General features: G+C 48.9%; 1 protein-coding gene across 2 annotated transcripts in view; it reads left to right on the plus strand.

Annotated features, from left to right (window-relative positions):
- MAP2K6 (mitogen-activated protein kinase kinase 6) overlaps positions 1-12,220 on the plus strand; it is a 56,217-nt gene extending 43,997 nt beyond the window's left edge. The window contains exons 12-13 of one of the 2 annotated variants that reach the window (XR_005953002.1): positions 1,254-3,041; positions 3,083-12,220. Coding sequence is in view for 1 of the 2 variants with exons in the window: in XM_041408986.1 (XP_041264920.1) it covers positions 1,254-1,331 (78 nt within the window). In the remaining variant the exon portion in view is untranslated. Of the gene's footprint in view, positions 1-1,253 lie in introns of both variants that reach the window. The other variant, XM_041408986.1, reaches the window with a different exon arrangement.
- The last annotated feature ends 15,287 nt before the right edge of the window (positions 12,221-27,507 follow it).

Consider the following 27,507-nt stretch of genomic DNA (forward strand, 5'->3'; position numbering starts at 1 on the left):
TGGGTGTCACTTCAGTGGGGTGTGAAAGCAGGGACGTCGTGCTGGGATAATAACGAGACATTGGGGTCACCTCGGAGTTATTCAGGACACTTCAATTCCTGTGACTGTCTGACCTAGGGAGACCTTAAGTTTTGTCTGGATTTTTGCCTCAGCCCATTCCAGCCCTGTTTCCCACATAATTGTGTTTCCTCTTCCTTACTGGTGTGTCTTTGGATCGCTTCCCAGCCACTCTGAGCTGCCTCATCTTATTCCCTGGGTGACTTTCCACTCAAGCCCACCTTGAAAAATCTCTTTTCTTTGCTCTTCTTCTCCCTTCTCTTGGCCACTGCCAAGAAACAGCTCAGGAACTGAGCTGAGGGGCAGCTTGGAAAAACCCTGGAAACCCCCAATTACCTTTAAAAATCTGACTTGAAATGAGAGGGTTGGAAATCAAACCCTTGTACAGAGCAGCAATCACTGTGAGCCCTGCAGGGCCCTGGCTGCCTTTTGGGTCTCTCTGACACCCTCCATACAAATAAATCCAATTATCTGCCAGGACAGTGGGTATCAAGCAGGGTTTTGAGGGTTTTCAGATGGGGTCTCAGCTTGGTGTGTGTCTGAACCAACCAAACTGAATTGCTGGTCCTGGTTGAGAGGGGTTTTGTTGCTCTGGGGGGGATTTGGTTGTGTTTTTCCTCCTCACCCGTATTTTTCCATTGGTGCTGAAATGTCAGCAGGGTTTTCTGGCAGGCTGTGTCCCCACGTTGGTCAGGATGAAGCAGTTAAACACACAAGTGGGGATGGTTTTCCAGTTGGGATGGCTTTCCTGTGTGGTGGCTGGGGTGAAGGAGCCTCTTCTGCTGCGGGGAGGGGCAGTTCAGGGAGGAAATGAGGCTCAGGAGTCACCAGAGGGTAAATACACAGATAGAGCTGAGGGAAAACCACTGCAGCCAGCAAGGTTTGCCCTGCTCCTGCTGGAAGGGTAACCATGGTCTGGGGAGTGTTTTGGGGCACATGGAGAGGGTTTTCTAAGCCTTCCCCTTGCCTCCAGAGCTGCCCACTCAGCCCTCCCAGCCGAGGCAGGGCCAGGGGGGAATCCAGAGGGGTTCATGGAGCAGCTCTTGTGCTCCCCCACTTGCCTCAGCTGTAAAAACCCAATATTATGATGCTAAGGAGAAAACCTTCTTCACTATCTAGAGTGTTGTCTGAAAAGCTTTTTTACACAGTGTGGTGAATAATAAACTTTGCTGGTTTTTCTCTCTTTGCTTTCCCAGCAACATCCTTTCTTCACCCTGCACGAATCCAAAGAGACAGACGTCGCCTCTTTTGTCAAGCTCATCCTGGGAGACTGAGAACTGGACTTGGAAAAGAATTGCCCTTCTGTGGACTGGTGGGTGCAGGGGAGGGGCACGTGGCAGGACTTGTCATGGAAGCACCAACAGAAAGTTGCCGTGTTTTGTTTTGTTTTGTTTTGGTGTGGTTTTATTCTGAGAAACCCCCGCCTCGCCCGAGTTTTTTTAAAGGGTTCTTTGGTATCCATAGTGACATAGAACGAGCTGGTTAGTGGAATGAATTTTAATAAGGTTGGTAACCTTAAAACAAAAAACAAAACAACAACAAAAAAATTTTTTTTTGAAAGAGTGATTTACATATTTAATGACCGTCAAGGTTCCTCTTCCTAACTTGCTCCTCATCCCCCTTCCCTTCCCCTTGAACCAGAATTTGCTTTGTCATGGTAATAGGTGCTATGGTAGTCATGAAGTTGTATGTAGATTTATATTTTGTCCCTTCCATTATTTTAATATTTATGTTAAGTGCTTGATGGAATAGATTTCTGTTTTATATGAGGATGAGTGCGTGGTGATGATGATGATGATGATGCAAAATGAGGCCACAGCAAGCAGCACTTGTAAGGCTTTGCTGGGGAAAAGGTGTCCGAGGAGAGGAGAGAGGAGAGGAGAAGTGTCCCTGATGTGGAATATATTTAATGTGCATCATAAAAGGAATTGATAAGAAGACTTGCAGCTCAGCTGTGTCAGGGAGGAAGGCCCTGGTGTCCCCTGTGGTCACCTCTTCTCCAGACACCAAGCTCCAAGTCTGGAGCTTCCCAGCCCTGTCCCACCCCCTGCCCTGCTGGAGAGGCAGGCTGGGAGCTCTGGGAGTCACTGGGACAGTGTTTGGGACAATGTCTGGGACAAAAGGCCCGGAGGGAAGGAAGGAGGCTGCCAGAGGAGTTGCACAAAGAAGAGGAGGAGGCTGCCCTGGTCAGTGCCCACCTGCCCAGCAGCGTTGCAGTGCCCGAGGCTGCCTTGGGCTGGGGATGAGCTGCTTTGGGCCTCCACGGGAGCTCCTCTCTGCTCCTCGGGGTGAGCCAGGATCACAGGATGCACGGTGTGACACCTGTGACAAATGGCACGGTTTAGTGCTGGTTTCCAGGGCTCCTGGCACTGCTTTGGCAGCAATCCCTCCGTGCTTGCCCACAGGGTCTGGGAGTGCCAGCGCTGCCAGGAGCCCGTGCTGGCATGTGGGTTGGGCTGTGTCCAGCCCCAGCTGGGATGCTGCAGGCAGCCAGCAGCACTGGGCTCTGCCCTGGGCTGCAGGTGGGACCTGCAGCCTGGGAAACCACACAGGGACACCACAGCCCACCCTGCCCAGGAGCCCCTTGCTGCTGGCTGGGTCCCTGGGGACAAGCTGCAAGCCAGGGGCAGGAGAAGGGGGCTGGTGAGGTGGGAGAGGAGCTGGAGATCCCTCTGCCCTCGGGTCAGTCGGTGTCTGGAGCAGGGGGCACGGTGAGTGTTGCTGAGCCCGGAGCGAGGCCGCTGGCTCCACATTAACGCTGCTTTGAGCCACACCTGCCCAGCTGCCTGAGCTCCTCTGCCTTTGCCCGTGGCTCCTTCCCCCAGCCCTGCCACGGGGCCTGCCTGTGCGTTCTGGGGAGGCTGCACAAGTGCCTCGTGCCCCTGCACCACGCGCTTCCGTCCCCACCCCTCGCTTGGCCACGGCCCCTCAGAGCCAGGTCTGACCAGAAACACGCCCTGCTCTGCAGTGCTGAACCTGTGCAGGTGTCAACTGACCCTGTGCCAATGTCACTGACCCTGTGCAGGTGTCACTGACCTTGTGCAGGTGTCACTGAACCCTGCTCTGCAGTGCTGAACCTGTACAGGATGTCACTGACCCTGTGCAGGTGTCACTGATTGTGTGCAGGTGTCACTGAACCTGTACAGGATGCCACTGAACCTGTGCAGGTGTCACTGAACCTGTACAGGATGCCACTGACCCTGTGCAGGTGTCACTGACCATATGCAGATGTCATTTACCCTGTGCAAGATGTCATCTCACCCTGCTGTGCCAGGTTAGCAGCTCCAGGCTCTGCTGGTGCAGGGTGGAACAGTCTGAGGGGATTTTGGGAAGGGATCCCCTGGCAGGGCAGTGTTCAGAGCAGGGCTGTGGGCTGGTGGCACCTCCCGTGCTGGGGACATGCTGGGGACATGCCAACACTTCAGAGAGGCGCACAAAGACACCGCCAGTGCCTGGGCTGTCACTGTCACTGCCACCACAGCCTGTGGTGCTGCAGCTCTGCCCTGGGCTGGCAGTGGCAGACAGGGGAGCATTTGTGGGATTTATCAATCCCTGTGCCCTCGGCTGCAGAGCAGGGCTAGCAGGAATCAGGGTGCCATTCACAGCTCGTGCAGGTTTGGGGAGGAGGTTCCCCTTGCCCAGCCCTCGGGGCAGGACAAGCTCCATGTCTCACCCTGTGCCCAGGGGAACCTTTCAGGTTATATTTTGTGGCGGGTGAAACACGAGGATGTTTTACTTCACAGTGTAATTTTAAGAGGCCTCGCATGGCTCATGATCTGCCCTCTCATATTCCATGGTGTGTGTGTGTGTGTTTTCTCTCTCTCGCTTTCTCAGAGTCACAGAGCTGTTTTGATTGATTGTCCTCAGCTGCAGCTGAAAGTCCAGCCAGCCAGTTTATAGACTTGGTTCCAGCATCAATTCTCACTTTGAAAAACATGACATTTAAAACCACCCTTTGGTTTTCCTACATATGGATCTGATGCTTTTGTTCAAGATTGTTTTTGCTGCTTTTCCCCTGCAATATAAGTCTCATTTGGACACCGCATCTCCTTGACCTCAGAGCACCTTCATTTCAGTGCCATTGTAATTGACAGGTTGAATTTATGAGACACTGTCAAGGCTCAGTATTAATAGCAGATATTAATGTCACCAGCGTTTTCCAATAGAGAATTAATGGCAGTGTTGTCTGCAGCTAGTAACCCTCTGAAAGGTTCCTCCCTGCCTCCACACAGGCCTCGCTTTTCTGCTTTCTGCTCTAATCCCTTTGTTTTAATGACATTACAACAGGGCACGCAGCAAATCCCTCCCCTTCCCTGCTCCTTCTCCATGACTTTGTTCCTTTTCAAGTCGTTTGTGTCAGCCCAGAGTAAGTGTGGAGCTGTCTGAGCATGGGAAATGCTGTGAGAGGTGCCCAGTGCTGTCCCTGCATCCCTCGTGGTGGACACAGAGCTTGGCCTGACCCAGGAATTCCTTAGAGAGAAGCCTGAGCTTGGTGGCTTCAGCTCAGGGAGGAGAGCCAGGGATTCCTGTGTGCCTCAAAGCCCTGCAGACCTGCAGGATGAGTCAGGCTCTCCTCTCTGCTGTTTAATTGGCACCTCCGTGAAGATGAAAAGCCTTTGGTTGCTGCTCAGATCTTTGTTTGGCCAGACATGCTCTGGGAAACCTTTCCTGAGAGCCTGGCCCCCTGAACAGCCCAGGGGTTGAGGCTTAGGGATGTTCTTCCCAAAGGTTTTCTGTGTTCACACAGCACAGGGCTTAGGATTGCCCCAAACTGGGATTTTTAGAGAAGCAGGTCTCAAATGCCATAAACCTGAAAGAACCCCAAAGCCAGGGAGCAGAGAGAGAGCAAAGCTGCTGGGAGCTCAGCACTGGGCTGTGGGCTGGCCCAGCTGTGGGTGGGTTTGCAGGGCAAGGAGGGCCCCTCCAGGCTGCCACAGCTTATCAGGAGGCACAGCCCATCCCCAGGGATCCCCAGGTGTGATGTCCATCCTCCTCTTCCCCCGGTACAGCCCCTGCAATCCCCAGGGTGCTGCAGGCCTTGCCATGGCTGGAGCTCTGAAGTGTCACTGGTGTGAAAAGTGTTTTCTGGGTCCCCAAGAGCCCTTTGGACCCTTAAATCTGAAAGAGGAGTTGGAGGGCATTTTCTGGCTACTGTTTTTAAACACCAGGTTCATGCTGCTGCACTGGGTGCAATGCCCATCTTTCCTGGAGTTCTTCCAGGTGTACAAACCTTGACACACATATCTCTGTACTGTATTTCTCTGGTTTTCCCTGACTTTTGATGAGTTTAGCAGTGACAAGAGGCAACTCTGACTTGTTAAAGAGGTGAAACTTCATTTCTGGAGGCAGGTGTGGGTCCCTACTTGAAAAAATCTCTAAAAAAATCTCAATTCTCAACCCTGCTGTTGAGCAGGTGCTGCTGGGGCAGTGCTGCTGCACCTTGTCCAGGTGGGAAGGGGCTGCCAGGGGCTGAGGGCACAGCCTCCACTGGGATTTCTCCATGCTTGCTGCCAGCCATGTGTGTACCTGCACTTTTCCCTTCTTCCCTCCACGTTCTGGAAGAGGAAATCCTGCTTGGTCAACACAGCATTGCTTCAGTGGCTGGTCTGGTGTGGTTCACACAAGATTCCCACCAGCTCCCGTGTTTAATAAGTCTTTCTTATTCAAAACAACCCCCAAACTCCTCTCTCAGAAAAGCCAGCCAAGATGCTCCTTTTTTTTTTTTTTTTTTTTTTTCCCTTCCATCTTGTTCCTGTTAGAGGAACTCTGGGAGTCTGTCTTGGTGCTTTCACTCTTTCACATGCCAAAGATCCCTCTTAGTTACGCTCCTGCCAAACCAGATCTTATAGTCTTGCCTCTGAAACCATCCACTTCCCTGCTCCTTGGGGTTCCTTTTGTTGCTGTTGCTTTTTCATTGAATTTCCTAGTGTTTATTGACATGTCTATTGTTGAGCTTCCTGGACACATGCAGCTCTCTTTTTTTGGGATACAGGGAAAGACAAATAGTTGCCTTCACTTCTGTGCCCCTGCTGCTGGGGAAATACTGTCAGTGCTGTGATTGCTACAGATGGGATGGCTCATGTAGAGCTGGGGTCGTGGAGGGTGTAAACTGGCACTGCTCCATTGGCTTGGCTGGAGGAAGGCCAGTTTTGTCCAGCTGAGAATCTGTCCTTAGTGTCTAAACAGTTATTACACACTAATAAAGATTAATTATCACAAATCCCCATGGATTAGACATAAAATGGCAAGTTTTGCTCATTAATCTTTATTGCCATGTTATGGTTGTTGATGTTAGAGCATGCTCCTCTCTCTGCTCTGGCCATGGCCAGAGGAGGGGGCTGAGCCTGGGGAGTGGAAGGCTGGACAGAACACACAGAACACACCAGATATCCACATTTCATACTCTGTGTCCTGCCCCCAGGCTCCTTGTTTTCTTCAAAGCCCTCAAGCAGCAGCAGAGGATGGATCCCAGAGCTTTGCCTGCTCCTCTGGCCTCTGCCCGGGCTATAAAACCCAGATTGTTTCTGGTGTGAAGGGAGCAGATCTCCTCATTAATATTTCAGCTCAGCCTTTGCTGGAGCAGATGGAGAATGTGAAATTTGCCCTGTGCTCTGCAGAGCTGGGTGATTCCCTCCTGGATCGTGGCTGGAGGAGTGGCAGCTCTGTTGAAGGCTGAAAGGACTCTGCTCCTTCACATAACCCCACTCCATACAAACAGTGGCTTTTGGCAATAAATAGGGCCAGAAAAAGCTGCATCTCAGTTTGAGGTGTTTGCAGATGAATAAACACAGCCAGGAGCTGCTGGTGCAGTGCTGCAGGCACAAAGGTCCATTGCTGGATAAAAGGAAAGGACTCTCACAGTGCAGTGAACTTTAAGGGTGGATTTAATGGCATGGGGACAAATTGAGTGCTCTGATGGGCAGCTGCTGTCAGTCCACTCTGCCAGGGAGGAGCAGGAGAGGCAGGACACAGCCTGAGCAGCCTGGCTGCCCTTGCCCTCCCACATCTTCCCTCAGGCCCACATTTGTGGGCACTGGGTCCCACTCATCCCCAGCTCCAGCAAGGGGAGCAGAATCTAAAACCCAAAAGAAACCCACAGGGAAAAACCTGCAGGTGACCAAGGCACGCTGCTGCTGCGTGGCCTTAAAAAAAGGGAAAAGCCTGGGAGAGGCTCTGGAGCTGACAGAAGAGAGGAGAGGCTTTCAAGGTGGTCTCAACAGCTTAATGCTGAAAATAGCCCATTTTCAGGGCAGCAGGAGGAGGGTGTTCACCAAGGACAGCCAGGGAGCAGCTGGGGCTGCAGGATGGTTGTGATGAGTCCTTCAGAGCAGCCCTGGGATGCTGGAGAGCTCTGGGCCTCTGTGGACACCTTCATGTTTTTATTTTCATGTCAAAATATTTCTCATCTTTTTATTTTCATGGGATTTTACTGGCAGCCAGCAGGAAGGGGAAGGGGCCTGCAGTCCATGGAGTGCTTTGGGGGAGGAAGGAGCTGCCTGTCCTCTCCAGTTCCCTGCTCCCAAATTCCACAGCTGCACAGCCACCCTGCAGGAGTTTGTCCCTGCATTTGCTGTCCTTTGGGAATGCTGGGCAGCTCTGGAGCTGCAGCAGCCCTGCTCTGAGGTGTCCCAGCCCAGCCAGCAGCCAGGATGAGCCACAATCTCTTCCTCGGGAGCCTCCTGGTGTTTGAAGGACGGGGCGAGCGTCCAGCGGCCATGAGGTTCTGCGGGGATAAGGCGGGAGAAGCTTGGAAGTGGAGATGGAAATCTCAAAAGCTCAGACGTCTTTTGGTCATTTCCAAAGCTCTCTGGTGTTGGCCAGACCTGAAAACCCTTCCTAGGAGTTTTATTTCGGAGTATTTTGATCTGGTACTTTCGCTTTTGGGCTTAGCTAAATCCAGGAAACTCGCAGTGGTGTAATTTTTGAATCAAGACTAAACACACCCCAAGTATTCCTGAACCCATCAGGAAAGCTGCTGCTTGGTTTATCTTCCAGGAATAATTCAGGCTTGAATTCAGTCTGGTTTTGCCCTTAGATAATGATTCTTTTTGAGGAAATAATGAGAGCAGGCCGTGATCTTTCCAAAAGGCTGTGACCTGACACACCAAGTTGTTCCAGGAGGTTGATGGAGATAAATTCAGTGAGAGGGGCCAATGTCTGGAGGCTGGAAGAGCAGCCTGGAGTATCCATGGCCTCCAAAAACTCACACAGACACATTTTCCCCAGGAATTGTGGGAAGGAGGTGTTGGGTTCTGCCAGATCTCGGGATTTTTCCCTCTAGGAGAGCCTTCAGCCATCTCGGGGTGTCCCAGAACACCCAAAAACCTTCAGCATCTTTAAGGGTTTGGTTTTTTTTCAGGATGGATACTGTGAAAAGTCAGGAAGGGCCAGGTGTCCTTGATTTGCACAGCCAGGGTGAAGAGATGTGGATTAAGTGCCTGGTAAAAGCCAGAAAAAGTTGTGTTTAAAGATAAATCCCAGTCTCTGTCAGAGCTGTTGAGCCAGGATCGAATTTTCCTAAATCCAGGTACAGCTGCAGATCTCCCCATCCATACTGAGCCCAAATTTAATCACAAATCTTGCATAAACACCTACAGCATGGACTCTGCCTTTTGGGGGGCTTCTCGCAGGCTGGGGCTCAAAATCCAGTATCCCCCAACCCAGGATTTGGCTCTGAATATTCCCTTTAAAATCCATGTGTAAAGTGAATTTCCAGGGCTCTGCCGCTGTTTTTATTTTGGTAAATTGAGTGGTTTGTGCTTGGTGAGAGCTGTCCCTGTGCCAGGGCTGCTGGAAATAGTCACAACATCCAAAAGAGCTGGAATTCTGCATTTTTTAATAGCAATACAATGAGGGGAAGCTGCTAAATGGAGCCTCTTGTAAGCTGGAAATGTGTTGGAGTAAAATTTGTGATTTCTTGTAGGGGAAAAAACCCTAAACAACTCTAAAATTGTCCAGAATCTTAAATGTTAGGATTTACAGTTTTATTGGCAAAGATCCATGTTTATCATCAATATATGGGGTTTCTACACTTTCTGTCTTAAAGTGTGAAGTCTGCTTTTTATTGAGATGGTGGGAAACCTGTAACAAGAATATTTCTACATCATTTTGGCTAGGAAAAAAAACCCCAAACACCAAAATATGAGCAAAAAAATGGAAAAGCACCCAGATCCCAGTGGTCTCTGGTGTTGAAGAGGGCACATGAACATGTTAGGAAGGAGAAGACTTTCCAACCTCCTGTAATGCAATCATTATTTTACTTTATTTTTAGGATTTTTTTTAACACTAACATCATTTGGTTGCTTGACTGTGAAAGTCTGTGCTTTTCCATCCCCATGGAAGGCTGATTATTCTTTCTCATGTTCTTCTTATTTATTATTTATCCCTTTCTGGTACTATCCAAGAGGTGCTGAAGGTATCTCCCAGCCTGCCCTAGAGCCATGTGGAATCCCTGTGGTATCTCCTACCAGCTGGGATGGCAGTACACACCTAATTATGATTTTAAATTATATTTATAGCAACTTAGATTATTTTTCTTTTAGTGTCCTGGTTTGCTCTAGAATTAGGGATGGGGATAAGGAATCTTGTTTTTAAAACATTGTATTTTTTGAGTTTTCTTTTAACATCTTGCTGGTTTCTGAAGAAACCTGCTCACTTTTATGTTTTTAGGAGGGAAGCACGAGGTGGGTTTCTTGTTCCTTTGAGAGGGGATTGAGTAGCACCAGGGTTCAGTTTAGCTGGTAAAATGCTCTGTGTCACATCATTAAAACCACCCTGAATTCTGAGAAAACAACCACTTTCCACCTGGAAATTAAAATCTGCTTGGTGACAAACTTGGTTTGTCCAAGGCTCATGCCAGGCTTTTCTCTGTCAGATTTCTATGGAGTTTGCTGAGCCCTGGGTGGTCAGGATGGGCCAAGGCAGGGCTGGGGACAGCCAGGTGTCACCTCTGGGGATGGAGGATACGTGTCCTGCAGAAATAATGGAGAAATCCATCTGCAGGTCCTGCTCTCTAGGGGATGTTGAGGGGAATCCCTGAAGTGTGGGAGAGAATCAGGACTGGGGGCTCAAAACCCATCAGCTTTTGTTCTTATTATTCCCTTTCTCCCCTTGGAAAGGAGCTTCAAAATCCTCCCCAGCCTTTCTGATAAAGAATAACAGAATCAGAGAGCCACAGAGTCATTTAGGGTAGAAAAACCTTTAAAATCATCGAGTCCAACCAAAAACTCAGCACTGCCAAGGCCACCACTAACCCATGTCCCCAATTGCCACATCCACACATTTTAAGCCCTTCCAGGGAGGGTGACTCAAGCCCTTCCCTGGCAGCCTGGGCGCTGTGGTGCAGCTGTTTTCAGACAGCTCACGCTGCTTTTTCTGGGTTTTTCTCTTTTTTTCTGCTTTTTTTTTCCTGGTTTGTTTTCTTTCCCCAACGTATAAGAAACGTTGGGTAGCAGAATGTGGAATTGATTAGAAGTTCATAAAGCAGGGACCTCAGAAGGATGTGGGTATAAATGCTTTTCAGGCATCCGAGGTGAACTTTAAATGGAGCTTTGGCCCTCATTTGCTTTCTGCTTTTCAAAAACCATTTATGAGAAAGTGGAGCTGTCAAAGCCATGCATGAACTTTGCCTTCTTGCAAATAACTTGTCTCAAAGTAAATTGTCCAAATGCACAAGAAACTTGTCTCAAAGTAAATCCAGTAGCTCTACAAAGCTGGAATTGTGTGCATTAGAGGGTGTGAGGTGTGTGTGTGTGTGTGTGTGTGTGTGCATGTGTTGTGCTTGGGGGTGTGCAGGGAGTTACTCAACCATTTTGAGATTTACAAAAACACAATGCAAGTGCTTTTAGAAAAAAAAAAAAGGCAGTGTAAAATATTTATTTCTTGGCAGAAGTACATCAGACCACATCTCCCATCCTTTTTTTAATTGCTTGGTGTTTGTTTGTGTTGTCTCAGGCTTTGCTGGTTTCCTCTGCAGGGCTCTGTCACCTCACACAACCCCTCTCTCAGCCAGGCCACGGGGCAGCTCCAGCCCCTCAGGAGAGCCCTGGGGTGCAAGCAGTGAGCAGAGGCAGAGCTGGTGTTGGGTTAAAGGCAGCACAGTGCAACGTGGGTGATTTTCAGTTTTCAGCCTTGTCGAGGGAACTCTTTCCTTGTGAGACTCCAAAGCACCACAGCCTGAGGCAGCACCCGAGTCACAGCCTTGGGGAGGGTGGTTGGGCAGGCAGAGCAGCTTGGAGGGTGTGAGGTGGCACTGGCATGGGTCTGAGGTGGCACTGGCTGGTTGGCAGTGTCCTGTGGGCTTTGCCCAGGGTGTGGAGCTGCCCTGTGTGGGATGGGCACTCCGAGCTCCCGTTCCCAGCCAGGTGCAGACATGCCAAGCTCACAGACGTGTCCCTGTGCTCCAGAGTCCCTCCGTGGTCACCTGGCTGCCCACCTGCACAGCTGCACGTCTCCTCCCCCTGGATCCACCTGCAACACTTCCCTGTGCTGCCTTCACCCATCTCAGTGCTGTTCCTTGTGCCCTGGAGATGAGCAGGGGTAGCAGAGTGACAGCAGGACTGTGTGTGTAACGTTTGAGAGGCTTTTACTCCATGGTGTTGCTTTAATGAGATGCTTTTAGGATCCGTGCTGCACTGGTATTCTTTAACCTTCACTGCCACAGATTCTTTTTCCCCACCCTCTTCACTTCAATCAGATCGGCAAAATACATTTTGCTTGAAAAAAAATCCCCAAACAACCCCAAACCCTTCTGATGGGATAAGTTACTCCTCTTTACTGTGCTTTGATTTGATTTCTCAGGATACTCAGAGGTTTTTCACTGCTGCTGAGAGGGGACAGTACACCTTTTTGGAGACTTCAACCACTGTAACAGTTTTCCAGATGTGTGTGTGCGTGTGCGTGTGTGTAACCCAGCACTGTGCGTGCGTGTGTTCTGCTGAATATCGTGTGCATCTCTGAAATGCTTCAAACAACTGCCTGGAAGTCAAAAACCAACCACCTCTTTCCAGTCATATGTTTGCCGTGACTTTTCATAACCACACTTGAAACTAGTGGTCTTGGATGGAAATATTCAAAGAGCAGGGCATCTTTATAGCAATGGTATGTCAGTCGAATTACGGGAAATGTACACAAAAATAAATAAATGAAATTTAAAAGTAACGTTCTCTCAGCCTACCTGTGTTTCCCTCAGTGGAAGTGCTACCAGTTGTGTTGGGCTGCTTTTGCCGTTCCCATGGGAGGTTTTTGGGGATCATCTTACTCCCAACAGCTTATCATACATTACTGAAAGCTCAGGAATGCTCAAGCTGCTCGACAAGGATAATTGTCAGCCCTGCTGCCGCTGGTTTCCCTTTCCCTGCTCGGGCTGGCGGGAGCAGGCGCAGCCACATCCCGTCCAGCCCACATCAAAGGCACGGCCCGGAGGGACGGCAGCAGCGGCTTCCTGCCCCCAACCCTCCCAAAAATCAGCTTTTCCAGGGGTTCAAGGGGACCCAGCCCCATGCCCAGCATCGCTCTGGGGCTGGGCTCTGCTGGGTTGGAGGCTCAGCACCTCCCGGCAGTGTGGCCCAAGGGTTGGGCACAGCTGCTGGGCTGCAGAACAGATGTGCTGCTTTGCTGCGATTCCCCAGGTCCTGCATCCTGCATTCCCCTGCCAGCCCCATTGCTGTTACCTGCCTTTCTTTCCAGGATGGCTCTCAGGCCGTGCTTTTGTCCTGATGCAAGGCCAGTGTTCTCCCTGGGTTTATTGTGTGAGCCAAACCGCTTTGCTGGAGTGAAGCGTGTTGGGCTGGTCGTGCTGAAACATGAATCGCCGCTTCCCTCCTCCTCGTGTAAATAAAATTATCCTTCCATTTATGTTAGAACTCAGAAAACAATATCCCAGCTCCCTCTGCTGATCCTGCAGTCCCAGTGAGGGCGAGAGCACTGGCTGCAGAGCTGATGTGCTGCACAGTGAACTCCACAGAACCAGCCTGGTTAATAAAAAGCTTTGACGGGCACAGGTTTTAAATGCAGCTTTGTAAGGCAATTATTTGTGTTGATGAAATGGCAGATGCTGTTCCCTCTGCCTCCCCTGCCTGTTTGATGTATGAAATCGTGAAGTAATTCCTGCATTGTCGCAACTAATGTCACATGGAAGGGAGGAAGAGTGCAGGAAAAGTTGAGGTGTGAGGAAAATCAATGTTCATCACCTGGAAGAAGCACAGAGCCTGGGCTGAACACTTTGGGATTGCAGCAGGAATACTATAACCCAGCAGTGGGAATGCTGGTGATGCAGAGATTGCCATAAAAATGTCTGAAGGGAAGAGTTGCAAGAGGCACAGACCCATTTCTGAGAATCCTGAACTGAACAGCTGCTGAAGCTCTCCCTGCGCTGCACGTGCGTGTGTGTTCTGTTTAAAAGGAAGAAATTAAGAGCCATATTTTTATTTTATCAAATCAAATTACCCCTGTATGCTCAGAATATTTATGCATCAGTGCTTTTTTTTTTATTAGGGCTTTATCTCACTGTAATCAATTCCAAATACTAACCTATTTTTATCGCTGTAATGCAGCAGTAATTTATAAGATGTAGACGGAACGCACACGAGATGCCAAAAGCAATTTTATGGAGCCTCTTTTGTTGTCATCTACAATGCATCAGCTCTTGCCTTCAGCCTCCCATCAATTTAAAAGCCCCAAGATGGAAAAAAAAATAAAAATAAATAAAAAGGAGCAAGTACAGTGAAGCAGCTGCCAAAGTCTGGAATAGCCTGAGATCCGTGTGCACCTTTGGGATGGAGGTTGATTGAACACGGCACAATAATGAAAACCGTGCTGGGCTTTGTAATGCGATTATCTGGGTTGAAAATGGCAGATCCTGTTTCCTCTGCCTCCCCTGCCTGTTCCATGTATGAAATTGTGAAGTCATTCCTGCGTTATCCCAACTAACATCACAGGGAAGTGAGGAAAAGAACAGAGAAAATTGAGGTGTGAGGAAGAGAAGAGGGAAAGTTGGGGTCCTTGGGGCTGAACAGAAGTGCCCTTCTTCATCTTCTCTTTTCTCCTCTCCTTTGGGAGCCCTCCTGGATGGGCACTAGGATTGGGTTCCAGAGTGCAAATATGCTAATGAGCATTCCAGAATCCCCATCCCAGTTCTCACACCAACCAGCTGCCTTTGAGCAGCTTCCACCAAGCTCTTGTGTCCCTGAGGGACACCTGCAACACGAGCACCCATGGGTGTGTTCGTGGCTGAGGTTCTCCAAGTCTTTCCAGTCAAGATCCTGCCCGTTAGACATCACTGCTGCTCTCCCATATTTTCCTGGTGTTACCACTCCAGCACACTTTTGGTTCCAGTTCTGGCTCTCAGGTGCTGGAAGTGCTTGGAGGGATGGTGAAATCAATATTAGTGATTAGACAAGTGGGAATGGCTTCAGACTCACAGACAGTAGGGTTAGATGGGATTTTCGGAAGGAATTCCTCCCTATGAGGGTGGTGAGGCCCTGGCACAGGATGCCCAGAGCAGCTGTGGCTGCCCCTGGATCCCTGGAAGTCCCCAAGGCCAGGCTGGACAGGGCTTGGAGCCACATGGGATTAGTGGAAGGTGTCCCTGGACTGGATGATCTTTAAGGTCCCTCCCAACCCAAACCATTCTGTGAGTTTATAAATCTGTGAAGATCCTGCAACGTTTTTGAAACATACACTGCACCCAAAGGTGATGCAGTTTATTGATGTTAAAGACACAGATGTTTAATTCCATTTCATTTACTTGCTGAATCCCACTAATAGACAATTGGAAGCACCTTCAGACTGAAAGCACATCCCATTTAATACCCAGTGATTGCTTCTAAGGCATGCATACAAATAGGTCTCTTTCAATAGGCTTCTATAATCCACAGGCACTGAAAATAAATGGAGGAACATTACAGAGCATTGACAAATTATTGATGGCAAACATTACCAAGCCACCTTTGTTGTTTGCCTCCCCCTTTCATATTGGAGGGCTTTTGGGAAATAACAATCAAAGCAGCCCCTCCTGGAGGAATCATTACTAAAGCATTTTGCATGCAGATTACTTCAGGCCTCAGCACCGCGCTCGCTGGGTCAGGAGAGGAAGGCCAAGATTTGCTGATTGAGATCAGATGGCTGGTGGCGAGAAGGAATCTAGATGACTTAACTGGAGGGATTAGACTCAAGTCTTTTGGCTTCCACTTGGCTGTTTTATAAACTGCACAGTCGGGCCGCGTTCCCCTCGGCGTGTGCGCGGGGCGGCTCGGGGCACCAGCCAGTCCCTCAGCGCTGGCAGGGCAGCCCTGCTGGCTGAGAAAGGCAAAGCCGGTGCAGGTGGAAGCTAAAATTAGCTCCAGAGCTCCAGCCCTCGCACCTCCAGCCAGGCTGAGCCCGCAGCGCTCTCCAGCCCCGCCGCGGTTTGGTGGGTGATGCCGCGGGGCAGAGCCGCTGTTCCCAGAGCTCCAGCCGCTGTTCCCAGAGCTCCAGTCGCTGTTCCCAGAGCTCTAGCCCCGTTTCCCTGCCCTCCCCATGGCCTCTGAGGTACCGAAACACAAGCAATGTCCCCACAGCTGGCACCTGGCTGCAGGGTGAGGAGCCATCAGAGGGTTTTGTTACAGGCAGTTTGAAGCCTCACCCATTGGATGTATCCCCACGGGAGCAGATAGAGCTTTCTCCTTTCTCTCAGAGCCTAACCTTTAATTTTACAAGGCTGATTGAAACCAAGAATGGAAATAAAAAGTCAGAGCTGCTCTGTTTTCCTTCCCCTCCCTTCCATTATCTTCTTTCTTTTCCATCCATCCTCGTTTCACATGCCTCTCGGATTGCGTCCCCCTGGTTTCCCAGTTATTTATTGACCCAGACCTAATTCCTTATTTCCAGAAATGTGTCATGAATCCTGCCTTTGAGTCATTTGCTTTTGGCTTTCCAGGCTCATCTCTTTGACCACGTTTTCCTGTGAAAGATAAGGATATAGGGTTTGTGGAGTGATCGCAGCAGGATGCCTGGGTTTCATTCATGGATCTGTTGCCACTGGCTCATTATGGAAAATTAGGAGAGTTATTTCACCTTTCAGTGCCTCACCTCGATGTCACTATCTGTAAAACAAGGCTCATAATTGTTATCTCTTCCTCGCAGGAGAACTGGGGAGCTTCACTAATGACCATCTGCTAAATGCTCTCAGAGCCTCACATGAACATTTCTACTGAAGTGCAAATTATTATTAGAAACCAGGGATTGTTACTGGATTGATATCAAATCATTGTCGACAGCTTCTCTGCAGGGAAAACTTAGGCACAGCCAACAAGAACAAGCTGCATGTTTTGAAGTTGTGCAGTTGATTATGTTGGCTTTCATCTTCTGGTAAGAGGATCCTCTGCCATCTGAACTCTCTGATCTCTGGGAACACAATTCATCCAATCAATCTGGAGGAAAATAAACCTCTGCAGACAAAAACATTAAGTATCCACCTGAGATCAGATGAAGATGGAAGATGTTAATTAATTCCCAACCCCCAGCCCTTAACTCTTGCACAGCCAGAGCTTCCCTGGCCCACCAGGCAGTGCTGGAGGGGAGCACAGGACACATCCATGGCCCATCCCAGGCTTGCAGAGTCTCCTGGGCTCAGTTTTAACTGGAAACATGCAAATATTTAACGATTAAATTGGTGCCACTGAAGGCTCCTATGGACAGTCTGGGGGTCACGTGCTGATCTCGTGGTCCACTCAGAGACTCCAGGCGCCAGCACAGATTCCAGCTGTGGCTCCTTCCAGATGAGGTGGTTTAACCCCAGCCCCAGCAGCTCGGCCCCACAGGGAACCAGAGAGAGAACCAGAGGGGTAAAACTGAGAAAACTTGGGCTGAGATAAAGACGGATTAATAATTAGAGCAAAAGTCACACATGCAAGCAAAGCAGAACAAGGAATTAATTCCCCACTTCCCATGGCAGGCAGGGGCCCAGCCATCCCCAGGACAGGAGGACAAAGGCAATCACTCCAAATGTCCTCCCTTCCTCCTCCTTTATCCCCTGAGCCTGACATGGATGGCCTGGGATGGCCAGAGATGTCCCTGGGGTCACTTGGGGTCAGCTGTCCTGGCCGTGTCCCTTCCCAGCTCCTTGTGCCCCCCCAGCCTCCTCACTGGAGGGGTGAGGAGCAGAAAAAACCTCGACTGCAAGCACAGCTCAACAATAACATCTCCAGGTTATCAACCCTGTGTTCAGCACAAACCCCAAACACAGCCCCAGAGTGGCCACTGGGAATAAAAAGTCAACTCCATCCCAGTCAGAGCCAATCCAGCAAGGAGCCATCCTGGGCTGAGAGACATTCCTGCACCTCTGCTCAGCCTGACCCAGTGAGTTTCCTCCTGCTCAACCTTAGTGCTGGCAGCTGATGGGTTTAGTTGAATCTGAAGCTGACATTTAGGACATAAAGACACAGAACCCCCTCTGGGACCCCACTGGGGTGTGCCCTGTGTGCCCTGGAAGCTCCACTGGAAATATTACAGGGTGTTGGTTACAGTCTCACAGGCAGTGAGTTCTGCAGTTCTTCACTAACAAGGCCAACAATCTCTTGTTACAAGGTCTTTTAAGGCTAAACGGTCCAATTAAGAAGTGACACCTAAATTACTTTCACTTTTAACCCAATAACTGATCACTTGAAGTCCACAATGTGGACTTTTCTGTCCAAGTACACAAAACCACCCAAGCCCATGGAGAAGAAGGAGGAAGAAGATGAAGAAGGAAGAAGAAGGTGAAGAAGAAGGACAAGAAGAAGGAGCAGCCTCTGCCCTAAAACCTCCATCTTGCCTTATATCTATTACTATATTCTAAACCCCAAACTCCAAGTTTTCCACCCTGTGATATCACACACTTCTATCCAAACTCCACACCCATAATCCCGGTTCCATCATTCCATTCTGGAAGCTTCTCCATGGCCTCAGGTCAGTGCAGTGTTCTCTTGGGGGTCAGTGCCTGGCAGCACACAAAGTCTCCAATTCTCAGCAGCCAGAACTCCAACAACAGGGAACCTCTGTGTCTTCAGCCAGAGGAGCCTCCCACCCTTTTAGTGCCTGGCCTCATCTGGTTTTCCCAGAGCTGGGGATGGGGAGGGAGGATGGCTGGAGGCTACAACCCATCACGGGGCATTCAATAGGGACAAACATCCCTATTGACAGCAGAAATGGGGCTGGGGGCTGTGAGGAGCAGAGAGCTCAGCCCTGCTGTGACACCAAAACTGACAGTTTACAGCTGGAGAGGTTTAGGAACAGCCCCGAGTCTTCCCCCACTGACACCATTATGTTCCATTAGGGTCACTGTCTTATTTTGCAGGGTTTAAGTAAAATAAATATGGTTTAATGATGCTGCAGTACAAAATCGTCATTGGTGTTACATTCACACAACCAAAGCAACACTGAGGGGAAAGTGGGTGACGTTTTTGGGATCTGCCTGGGGAAAACGGGTGATTTTGGGATTTTGGGAGCTGCCAGGGGTAAATCAGCACAGCAAATGGATGACTTTGAGATTTGGGGAGATGCCAGGGGAATATCAGCATGGAAAATGGGTGACTTTGGGATTTTGGAATCTGCCAGGGGAATATCAGCATCCCTGCACTGCACTGGGTCTCTGGAGACAGGACTCGATTCTCTTTGGCAGTGCAGAGCTTGTTGAAAATGGAAAAAAACCCCCCAGAATAACCCAGTAATTTTTTAATTAAAAAAGGATAATAACCTCTTGTGTTAAAACTGTGAAAATCAGTCCTCTACATTTAAAAATGGGCTTGTAAAAGCATATGTGCCTTTTGGCTATTTCCTAGAATATATAGCTTTGGTCACATGGCTCTCATTAAGACACCAGAAAATGTTGTAAACTGGCATTTATAAGCTCACCATAGGAAATTTCTGTATTTTTATTTTGAATTTATAATCCCACTCCAAGATTTGCTGAAAGATATAAAACTTTACTTGAGGTTTTGGAAAGGGAATGATGTCTGAACAAAACAGTCTCCTTTTGGTAAAAACTCCCATCTGTTCAAGTTCTGACGTGTTCTTCAGGCAAATAAGATTTTTTTTTCCTACATGTATTAAAAAAACCAACAAAGCAGATCTGGCTAAGAGCACAGTCACTGATACTTTAACTGTTAATATTTCATAACATTACATTTTTAAAAGGTAAAATTACTTAAAATACATATAAACACACTCACTCCCATCTTTGCAGAGCTGAGGAGGCTGCTGTGGATCCCGGGTGAATTTAACACTGAAAACAAGGAAGTTTTGATCTCAAAATAAAAAGGAACATTAAAATCAAGGGAGATCTTAACCCCATTTTTTTACACTGAGGTTTGAATAACACCACCCCAGCTTGTAAATAACATCACCAGATGGAAACTCCCCTGTTTCCCCCGAGCTCGCATCTCTGGGCACGGATCAAAATTAGAAATAAAACAAAATAATTAACTCCTACAACGATGAAACCCGTTGATGCCCATCATCCCTGACAATCCGAGGGATCTGGAAGCAGCAGGTTGTCAGAGCAGCCTGCAGGGCTGATTCCAGCAGCTCTTTCCCGAGCAGGCTGCAGGTGGCAATACATTTATTCCTGATGTCTCTGCCTGAGAGCCCCGGGCGCCGGGAGGAGGAGGAGGAGGAGGGGGCTGGAGGTGCTGTGGAGCAAGCGGCCGGGATGCGCAGACCAACCACAGCAGCTGCTCCAGCAGCTCCCCCTGCCAGCACGGGCCACCCTAAATTATAGAACTGGGATTATAACTGTGGAGTTTGAATAGAAGTGTGCAATACCACATAGTAGAAAACTTAGGGTTTAAGCTTTTAGAATAGAGTAATATATACATATATAAAATATTATAGATATATATATTAATATATTATATTATATTATATTATATTATATTATATTATATTATATTATATTATATTATATTATATATATAAGGCAAGATAGAAATTTTAAAGCCGAAGCTACTCTTTTTTCTTCACCTTCTTTTTCACCTTCTTCTTCGTCAGTTTAGTGTTATGTAATTAGATAAAAAACTCCATATTGCAATACACAAGTAGTTAATTATTCAGTTAAAAGTAAAAATAATGTAAGTGTAATTTCTTAATTGGACAGTTTATCCTTAAAAAAACTTGTAGAGAGAAAGATGGAACTCCATTTAATTTGTTAGAGTGAAGTACTGTAGAACTCATAATTTGTGAACCTGTAATATAGATAAAAACTGAAAAACATCTAAATCCAAACAAGAAATACCCTCTAGCACATTTAATCCCAACCCTGACCAAAAAAAAAAAAAAAAAAAAAACCAAAAAAAAAACCAACCCAAAAAATCTCCAAGAAATTAGGCATATCAGGTGGGTTTCCTCTCAGTGGGAAGGGCTCCTTTCTCCGTGTCACCCTCCCAGCCTGTCCCCAGCCCTGGAATTCGTGTGGTGCCAGGAGCTGAGTGGAGAAATCACCTGGGAGATGGGCAAAATGCATCCTAAAAGTGGAAAAAAAAAAGAAATTAGGCATTTTAATTCCCCTTCCCTAACCCCATTGTTGTGCTGTTCCCCCAGGAGAAAGAATCCAGACTGGCAGCTCTCCCTCCTTCTTCAAGGCAGAGTAAAACTCAGATTAATTAATTGGGTGGTGATTTATAACATCCCTGAGTGTTTTAGAGAGCCTTCACAATGTCCATGCAGCAATCCCACTTCAGCTGGGCTTTCTCATACCTAAAGGCATCTCTGAGGGGATTTTCTGCTGGGGTTTTCTTCTCAGCCCTGGGGCAGCATTTTTAATCCTGGGAGATGGAGGGGACAGCCTGGCACAACAGCCTGGGAATACTGGAGGGGAGAAAAATCTCTTTCCATGTGGAGAAATGCTTTTGGAAATGGGGCAGCTCTGCCAGGAGGTCAGGAAAATGATCTGATTACACCCAGGAGCTCGGGCAGAGCAGGCATTTCACCTGGCTGAGACACAAGGTTGTCTGGAGGAACAAAAAGAGGTTGGGAAAGGCTCAGGCTCCATGGATTCTCCACATCAGCCCAGAGGGACTGGTGCTTTCTGCCTTTTTGTGTGGGCTCTGAATCTTTACTCTCTCCTCTGGAAAATGGCCCTAATTTGCTCTTCTGTGGGAACAGGATTATTATTAAATGGTGGCAGGGAGTGGGTGCTTTAAAATAATGTTGCAGAGCACTCGCTGTGCTCTCCTCAGGAACTCCAGCAACAGCTTGGTCAGCCCTGAGTGATGCCATTGGTAATTCCCCAGGTGGAGCATGCACAAGAGGGCCAAAAAGGCCCTTTCTGACAGGAGACAATGCCCTGTTTCACTGAAAAAACAAGTGTTTGAAGCAAACTTGGTGAAGCAGTCCAGCTCTGGATGTGTCACAGCAACTGGAAATATTCATGAGAGTGTTCCCTGCATGCTGAGACCTCTCCCTGCTTTCTTCACCTCACCCTGAGGTTTTTTTGAGGGTTTCCATCACCCCTGAGTGATGCCCTCATAGACTCACCTGGGTTGGAGGAGACCTTAAAGATCACCCAGTTCCACCCACACCTTCCACCATCCCAGGCTGCTCCCAGCCCTCTCCAGCCTGGCCTTGGACACTGCCAGGGATGCAGGGGCAGCCACAGCTCTGAGAAATCCATCCCAGCCCCTCACCACCCTCACAGGGAGGAATTCCTCCCCAGTATCCCATCTAACCCTACTCTCTGTGGGTCTGAAGCCATTCCCTTTGTCCAGTCACTCCTCACTCCTGCCCTGCATCCTTCTGAGCGTGAAACCTGCTCCTTACCGCCAAGATTTTAATCTGGGTTTGAAACCTGCTGCTTAAAACCAAGATTTCAATCAGGATCTGAAACCTGACACCAAGATTTTAATCAGGCTCTTGCTGTGGATGGGCAGGACACCTCAACAGCCTCCAACCTTCCTTTGGGAGCTTCCAAACTGAAGAACAATCCGTGGGGTGAGCAGCTGGGGATGGTGGTTTCCTTGGAAGGTATTTCCGTGCTGACACCAGGAGGATGGAGGGGACAGACCCAGACCCAAAATGTGGGTGCTGCCTCTCCTCCCTGATCCCATCCTAGGGAGCAAAAGGGCAAATCCAGCAATACCTCTCTGGCTTATCAGTGACAGGACAAATTGATACCAGACTTTTATGAGGGTGGGGAAACGTCTCTCCATAAAAAGAATCTAAATTTACCATCGTGTTAACAATTCTGTAAGAGTTTTTGGCAACTCCTAATGGAAATTTCAGGAGCAGATGGAAATATTTGGAAACGTATAGAACACATGAGCCTGCAACATCCATTTTTATTTTCTCATTGGGAGTGTGGAGTGGTTTCAGGTTGCCTTTAAATTTTTTTTTCCTTTCTTTCTTCTGGATGCTAAGAAAAGCAAGAAGGGAAGCAGGAGATGATGGATATAGGCAGGAGGGGTTTTTTTTGGTGTTGCTCACTTGATTCCCCTGTGTGGTCTGTGACAGATTTGAGGGAATGGCACCAGCAGGAACAACCTGGTCCCAGCTTATCGGGGAGCTGGGCAGGAATGGAAGGGCATCTTTGAGGTCCAATTCACCTTTTCCAGGTTAATTTGAGGTGGATTGCCTGTATCCACCCCCCAGGCAGCACGTGAGGTTTAATTAATGAGTGTAAAACCAGCCTCAGTGTTCTCTGATGGACCATAATGTCATGGATTACCCCTGATGCCCAAGGGCACAGCCTCCCTCAGAGAGGAAAATCCCTGGACATCACTGAAAAGGTAGATCAAATATTTCCAATCCCTGCTGCCCACAGGGCAAGAACAGCTTTTGCTTTTTAGGTGTTATAACCCATCCTACAGCAAGGAGTTTGGTGCCTCAGGAGGGGAATGAATAACAGTAATAGACACATACAAAAGCTGAGGGAAAAAAGCTCCCAGCTGCCAAATTTCTGGACCTCTGCTGATCAGGAATAATCAGGAATGAAGGAGTTTTTCCACTTCTCTGGTGTCTGAGCAGCACAAGGGCCAATGCACGGCCTTCCCTGCTGCTCTGCTCTGGTGGGTCGGGGGTTTGTGTGGGGAGCTCATCTGGAACCCGAGGCGTTTCCCGAGGTGTTTACATTGTCCCGCTTCCACCGGAGCTCGGCGGCTCTTGGAACATCCATCCCTAAAGCCTTTAATTAGGAGAGACTTCTGGGGCTGGTGGTCGAGGCTTTTATTGTGCTTGGAAGGGGTCTGAGCAGAGGCCCCCGGGCCAGCAGCGGCTCTGACAGCGATCCCAGCGCCCCGGGATGGGGCTGGGGCAGGAAAGGGAGCAGCCCGAGCAAACGGAGCTGGGTGATGACAGAGGGGCTGCTCTCACAGCCACCGCAGCAGCCCACGGGGACAAGGAGCCCTCAGCCCCCAGCGCTGTCCTGCAGGGCTCCCCCCGCACCTCCTCGGAACCGCGGCCTTGCCTGGCACTGCTGTCACCCCCTGGGCCCTGCAGGGCAAATGTGCCGTTGTCCAGGTCATCCCTGATGCCTTAGGGTTCTGCCTTTTATATTTTTTCATCTATTTGTAATCCTGTAATTCCGCAGTGTATGACTCTAAACTCCATTTACAGTGTGAGCTGCTGCTCTCCCATTTTGGGCAGACACAACAATTCCTCTCCAGGCCTGGCAATCAAGGACACCTCACTGCCTCAGGCCTGAGAGATGGAAACAAAAGTGAGTTGGGGGGGAAAACCTGGGGTAAATGACTTAATTAGCTGAAGCTGTAATTGGAAGATGAACCCCCAACATGCAAATGGACCAAACTTATAAAAGTGTCAAAACCTGTGACCCCGTGTCCATTTTGCGTGGGCTTTGTCTGCCCTAAATGTACCTGAAGGCCCTTCAATAAATAAAACTGCTTTTTATTTTCTGAATTTTGTCTGGCTTCTGTTTTTAGGTAGCTCAAAAAGGCACCATCTCTGCTGGCCCTGTGCTCCAGTTAAACGCTCAGCCCATCCCCTCTCTGCTTTCCCTGCTCAAACCCTTTTTCCGTAGCGGGATTAGCGCGAGGGGTTCGGGTTCAATTTTCCTGCCTGTTGGCTGTGAGACAGGAGCACGTCTGCCCAGACCTGCAGAAGTCGTTCAGGTCCTAAATCCTCTTGGCTGTGTCCCTTCCCAGAGGTTTCTGTGACACAGGAGCACGGGCTGGGGAGCGTGGCAGGCTCGTGCCCCTCCCAGCGCTGCGGGAAGGTGACACTGGTGTGGTCCTGTCACCTTTTCCTTGGCCCGGAGGATCCAGGATGTCATTTCTGCCTGGAAAAGGTGCCTTGTAAAACACCCAGGAAGCATTTGGAGTGATTAACCATGGGCTCTTACTTCCTAATTTTGCTGTGATCCCATGCGTGACAGGGAAGCTGTTGGGATAATTCCTTTTTTATTGACTAGTAGGGAATAATTGGGTTAGAATACCTGATAAATATTCAGAACACACTTGCAACTGCTCTGAGGCAGGTTGGAACCACATGCTCACACAACTTTACCAGATGTTGTGTACTTCTATTTGTCCCAAATCATAAAAAAACCCAAACAAATTCCAAATTTTTGTATTTTAAACAGGCATCAGACATAAAACCTGAAAATAATAAGATTCTATGGGTTGAAAATAACATGCCCATGAAACCATCTGATGGCAAACATATTAAAAACTTCTGTTTTCTTTACAGGCCACTTTTTATCTCTGTAACACTTGATGTGAAACCACTTGAAGATAAATGTGAAACCAACGCAAATTCATTTTATTTGCAAGCGTGAGGCACCCAGGTAGAACATTAATAATAAAAATCAGTTGGGTTTTTAAAAATTAATCCTTTTTTAGTCAGCCAAGGAAGGGGTGTTATTCATAATGCAGGCAATCATCTTGCCTGGACCTGTGACTCAGGAGCTGGCAGTGACTCTTATCTTCCTGCTGTCCTTCCTCTGAGCTGCTTCACCTTTCGGTCCAGACCTTCCTGGATGAGATTTTATCAGCCAAGACTGTTCCCATCCAGCTCTGAACATGGAGTGAGGCCTGGGGATGGCCAGAGTGGGGCTGGGGGAGCTTCCACCCTTGGGCATCATCACTGAGAAGATGCTGGGGGACTAAAGCACCTCTGAGCGAAAGGGGAGCATTGGAGCTGAACCAGAGGGGCCACAGATGCCAAAATGAGACCAAAAAGGGAGTTTTCTTACCCTGTGGGCTGGACCAGCTCTTGATCTCTGATCCCTCTGTCCTGTCTTTTATTAAATCCATTCCTAGAGCTGCATCAAGTCCCTCCAGTGCAGCTGTAGCTCTCCAGCCTTTTCCTCTCTCCACTTTGGTCTTCTCCTGTCAGCACAAGTACTCCGAGGCAGAGGGGACAAGTGGTGTTGGAAAACAGACAAATGAGAAAAAAACCAACCCAAAACACAAATTTCCCCTTTCCTTCGATGTCTGGAAAACTCTGACCTGCTGGGGGGATGGAGGGAGGTTAAACACCCTCCAGGTAGTAGGGTAAGATGAGCCTCCCCAGGCTGGGGAAAATGATGCTGGGTGCTGAGTGTTTGACAAAAAACTGGCTCGAGTTACACCAAATTGTTTCCTCATCATCAGTCAAAATTACCCTTCCCTTCCTCCTTCTCCTCCTCTCCCTTCTGAAATGCAAGAAGATGAAAAGAAGAAGGGAGGTGGACAAGAGGAGGGAATTGGGACAGCTCGGGAAGTTGGGTTTGGGGAGCTCTGACCACTCCAATGCCTGCCCTGCTCATCCTGCAGGGGTGGGGGATTTGGGAAGAGCTGGGGCTGAAGCCTTGCTGGGGATTCACACCTGGCCTTTGCAGGGGGATTTTTCTTTTCCTTGCTCCAGTGGATTCCTGAGTGCTTCCCTCACAAAGCCCAGCTGGGGTGAAATGCAAAATTCAGCTTTGCCCCCCGTCCCTCGTGCTGCAGGCTCTGCCCAGGGATCGCCGTGGCTGCTGCTCATTCATGTCAAGATCTACAGGAATAACCATGGAAAATACTTGGCATGGCTCAGCACCCCACAGAACACAATTAAATATATCTCACTATTATGCTTTGTCTAAAATTATAGCCCCTAAATACCTCTCATGCCTCTCACAGCTGGTGGGTCTAAATTTAGGGGTTCCCTGGGAGTGGCGTGGTGGGATCACACACTCTTCTGGGAGGGGACACTCAGGTCAACCTGTGGCCACAACATTTTGCTTTCCCAAATCCCTCTGTGAACTTCCACAGCTGTTTGAAGGCTCCTCAACTGTGCAGGTATTGCACAGCCACTGGCACTGCTGGGAATGGGGTTGTGGTTCCCACTCATCCCACCACTCACCCACCCATCCCACCACCCCTGGGCACAGCTCTGCCCCTGCCCAGCAGCCCCAGGGGAGGAAAGGGCTCTTTCAACTCCTCATTTCCCAGTGGGACTTTATTTTTCTTTCCATCACCTCCTGACCTTGGATGTGGAAATAACGTCCAGAGAGCTGAGAAAGTTCTCAGCATCTTCTTTCCTTCCTGCAGACATCAAAAGGGGATTGTGGGCTCCATCACAGATTACATCACGGCTGGTTTTGATCCTCTCAGCAGAGGAGACATAAATCTTCTTCCTCTTTCTTTCTCTGTTTGGGTGTCGATTCTTTCCTGTGTTCTGAAGTTTCTCAGGAGAAAATGTAAACGGGTTTCATAAGCTGATTTTCTGCCCACGGAGTTTTACCTTGGTGATTCTCATCATTGCTGCTGGGTGCAAAAAGGACTGACAGGGTTTGGAAAGGACCAGAGCAGGGTGCAGAAGGGACAGCAGGAGTTTTAACAGCCCTGATTCAATAAAACCCCAGCTGTGCTGCTGTGGTGGGGAGAAGCCTCCAACAGTTTGGTAATGCTGGTAATGCTGGTGTCAACTTTTCAGCATGGCCAGGCTCCCCCGATAATCCCTGTCATGGACATCCCTCGCATTAACTGGGGAAGCCTCACTAAGCCTGGAAGTGCAGGGCAAAAAAACAGTATTTCTGATTTTACTGCAAGGAGAGAGCTTGGGCACCCCATTCCCACAGAGCTCCCAGTTTGGCTGTGGGGCTTCTTCCAAAATCTCCTGGGTGATGGAGCAGAAATGGGACCCTGGGGTCTTCTCAGGTGAGGATCACCTGGCCAAGGACTGTTTAAAGTACCCAAAATCTTACACCTCTGTCTGGGAGCTCCTTTCCCAGAGGGGTCTGCTCCTACCCCTGCCGGCCCCAGCTTCCTCGTTCAGGGCTTCCTTCCCATCCCTGATGGAAGTTGGAGGAGGGAGGAGAGTAAAAAAGGTGAATTACACAGACCAGGAGTGAACAGGGCCAGATCTGCAGCTGCTGCAGCATTTCTTGAGCTGCTCCTGGAGCAAGGGAGCATCGCCTGTGTCCCCAGCAGCTTCACCTCCCACGTCTCATCCTCTGTGTGAGTGACTCCTGCCTGGACTGGCTACATTGGGACAATACTGATGGGTTTGTGATGTCTTTTT

The sequence above is a fragment of the Onychostruthus taczanowskii genome, unplaced genomic scaffold, assembly GCF_017590055.1.
Source record: "Onychostruthus taczanowskii isolate IOZ18803 unplaced genomic scaffold, ASM1759005v1 scaffold30, whole genome shotgun sequence".
NCBI lineage: Eukaryota > Metazoa > Chordata > Aves > Passeriformes > Passeridae > Onychostruthus > Onychostruthus taczanowskii.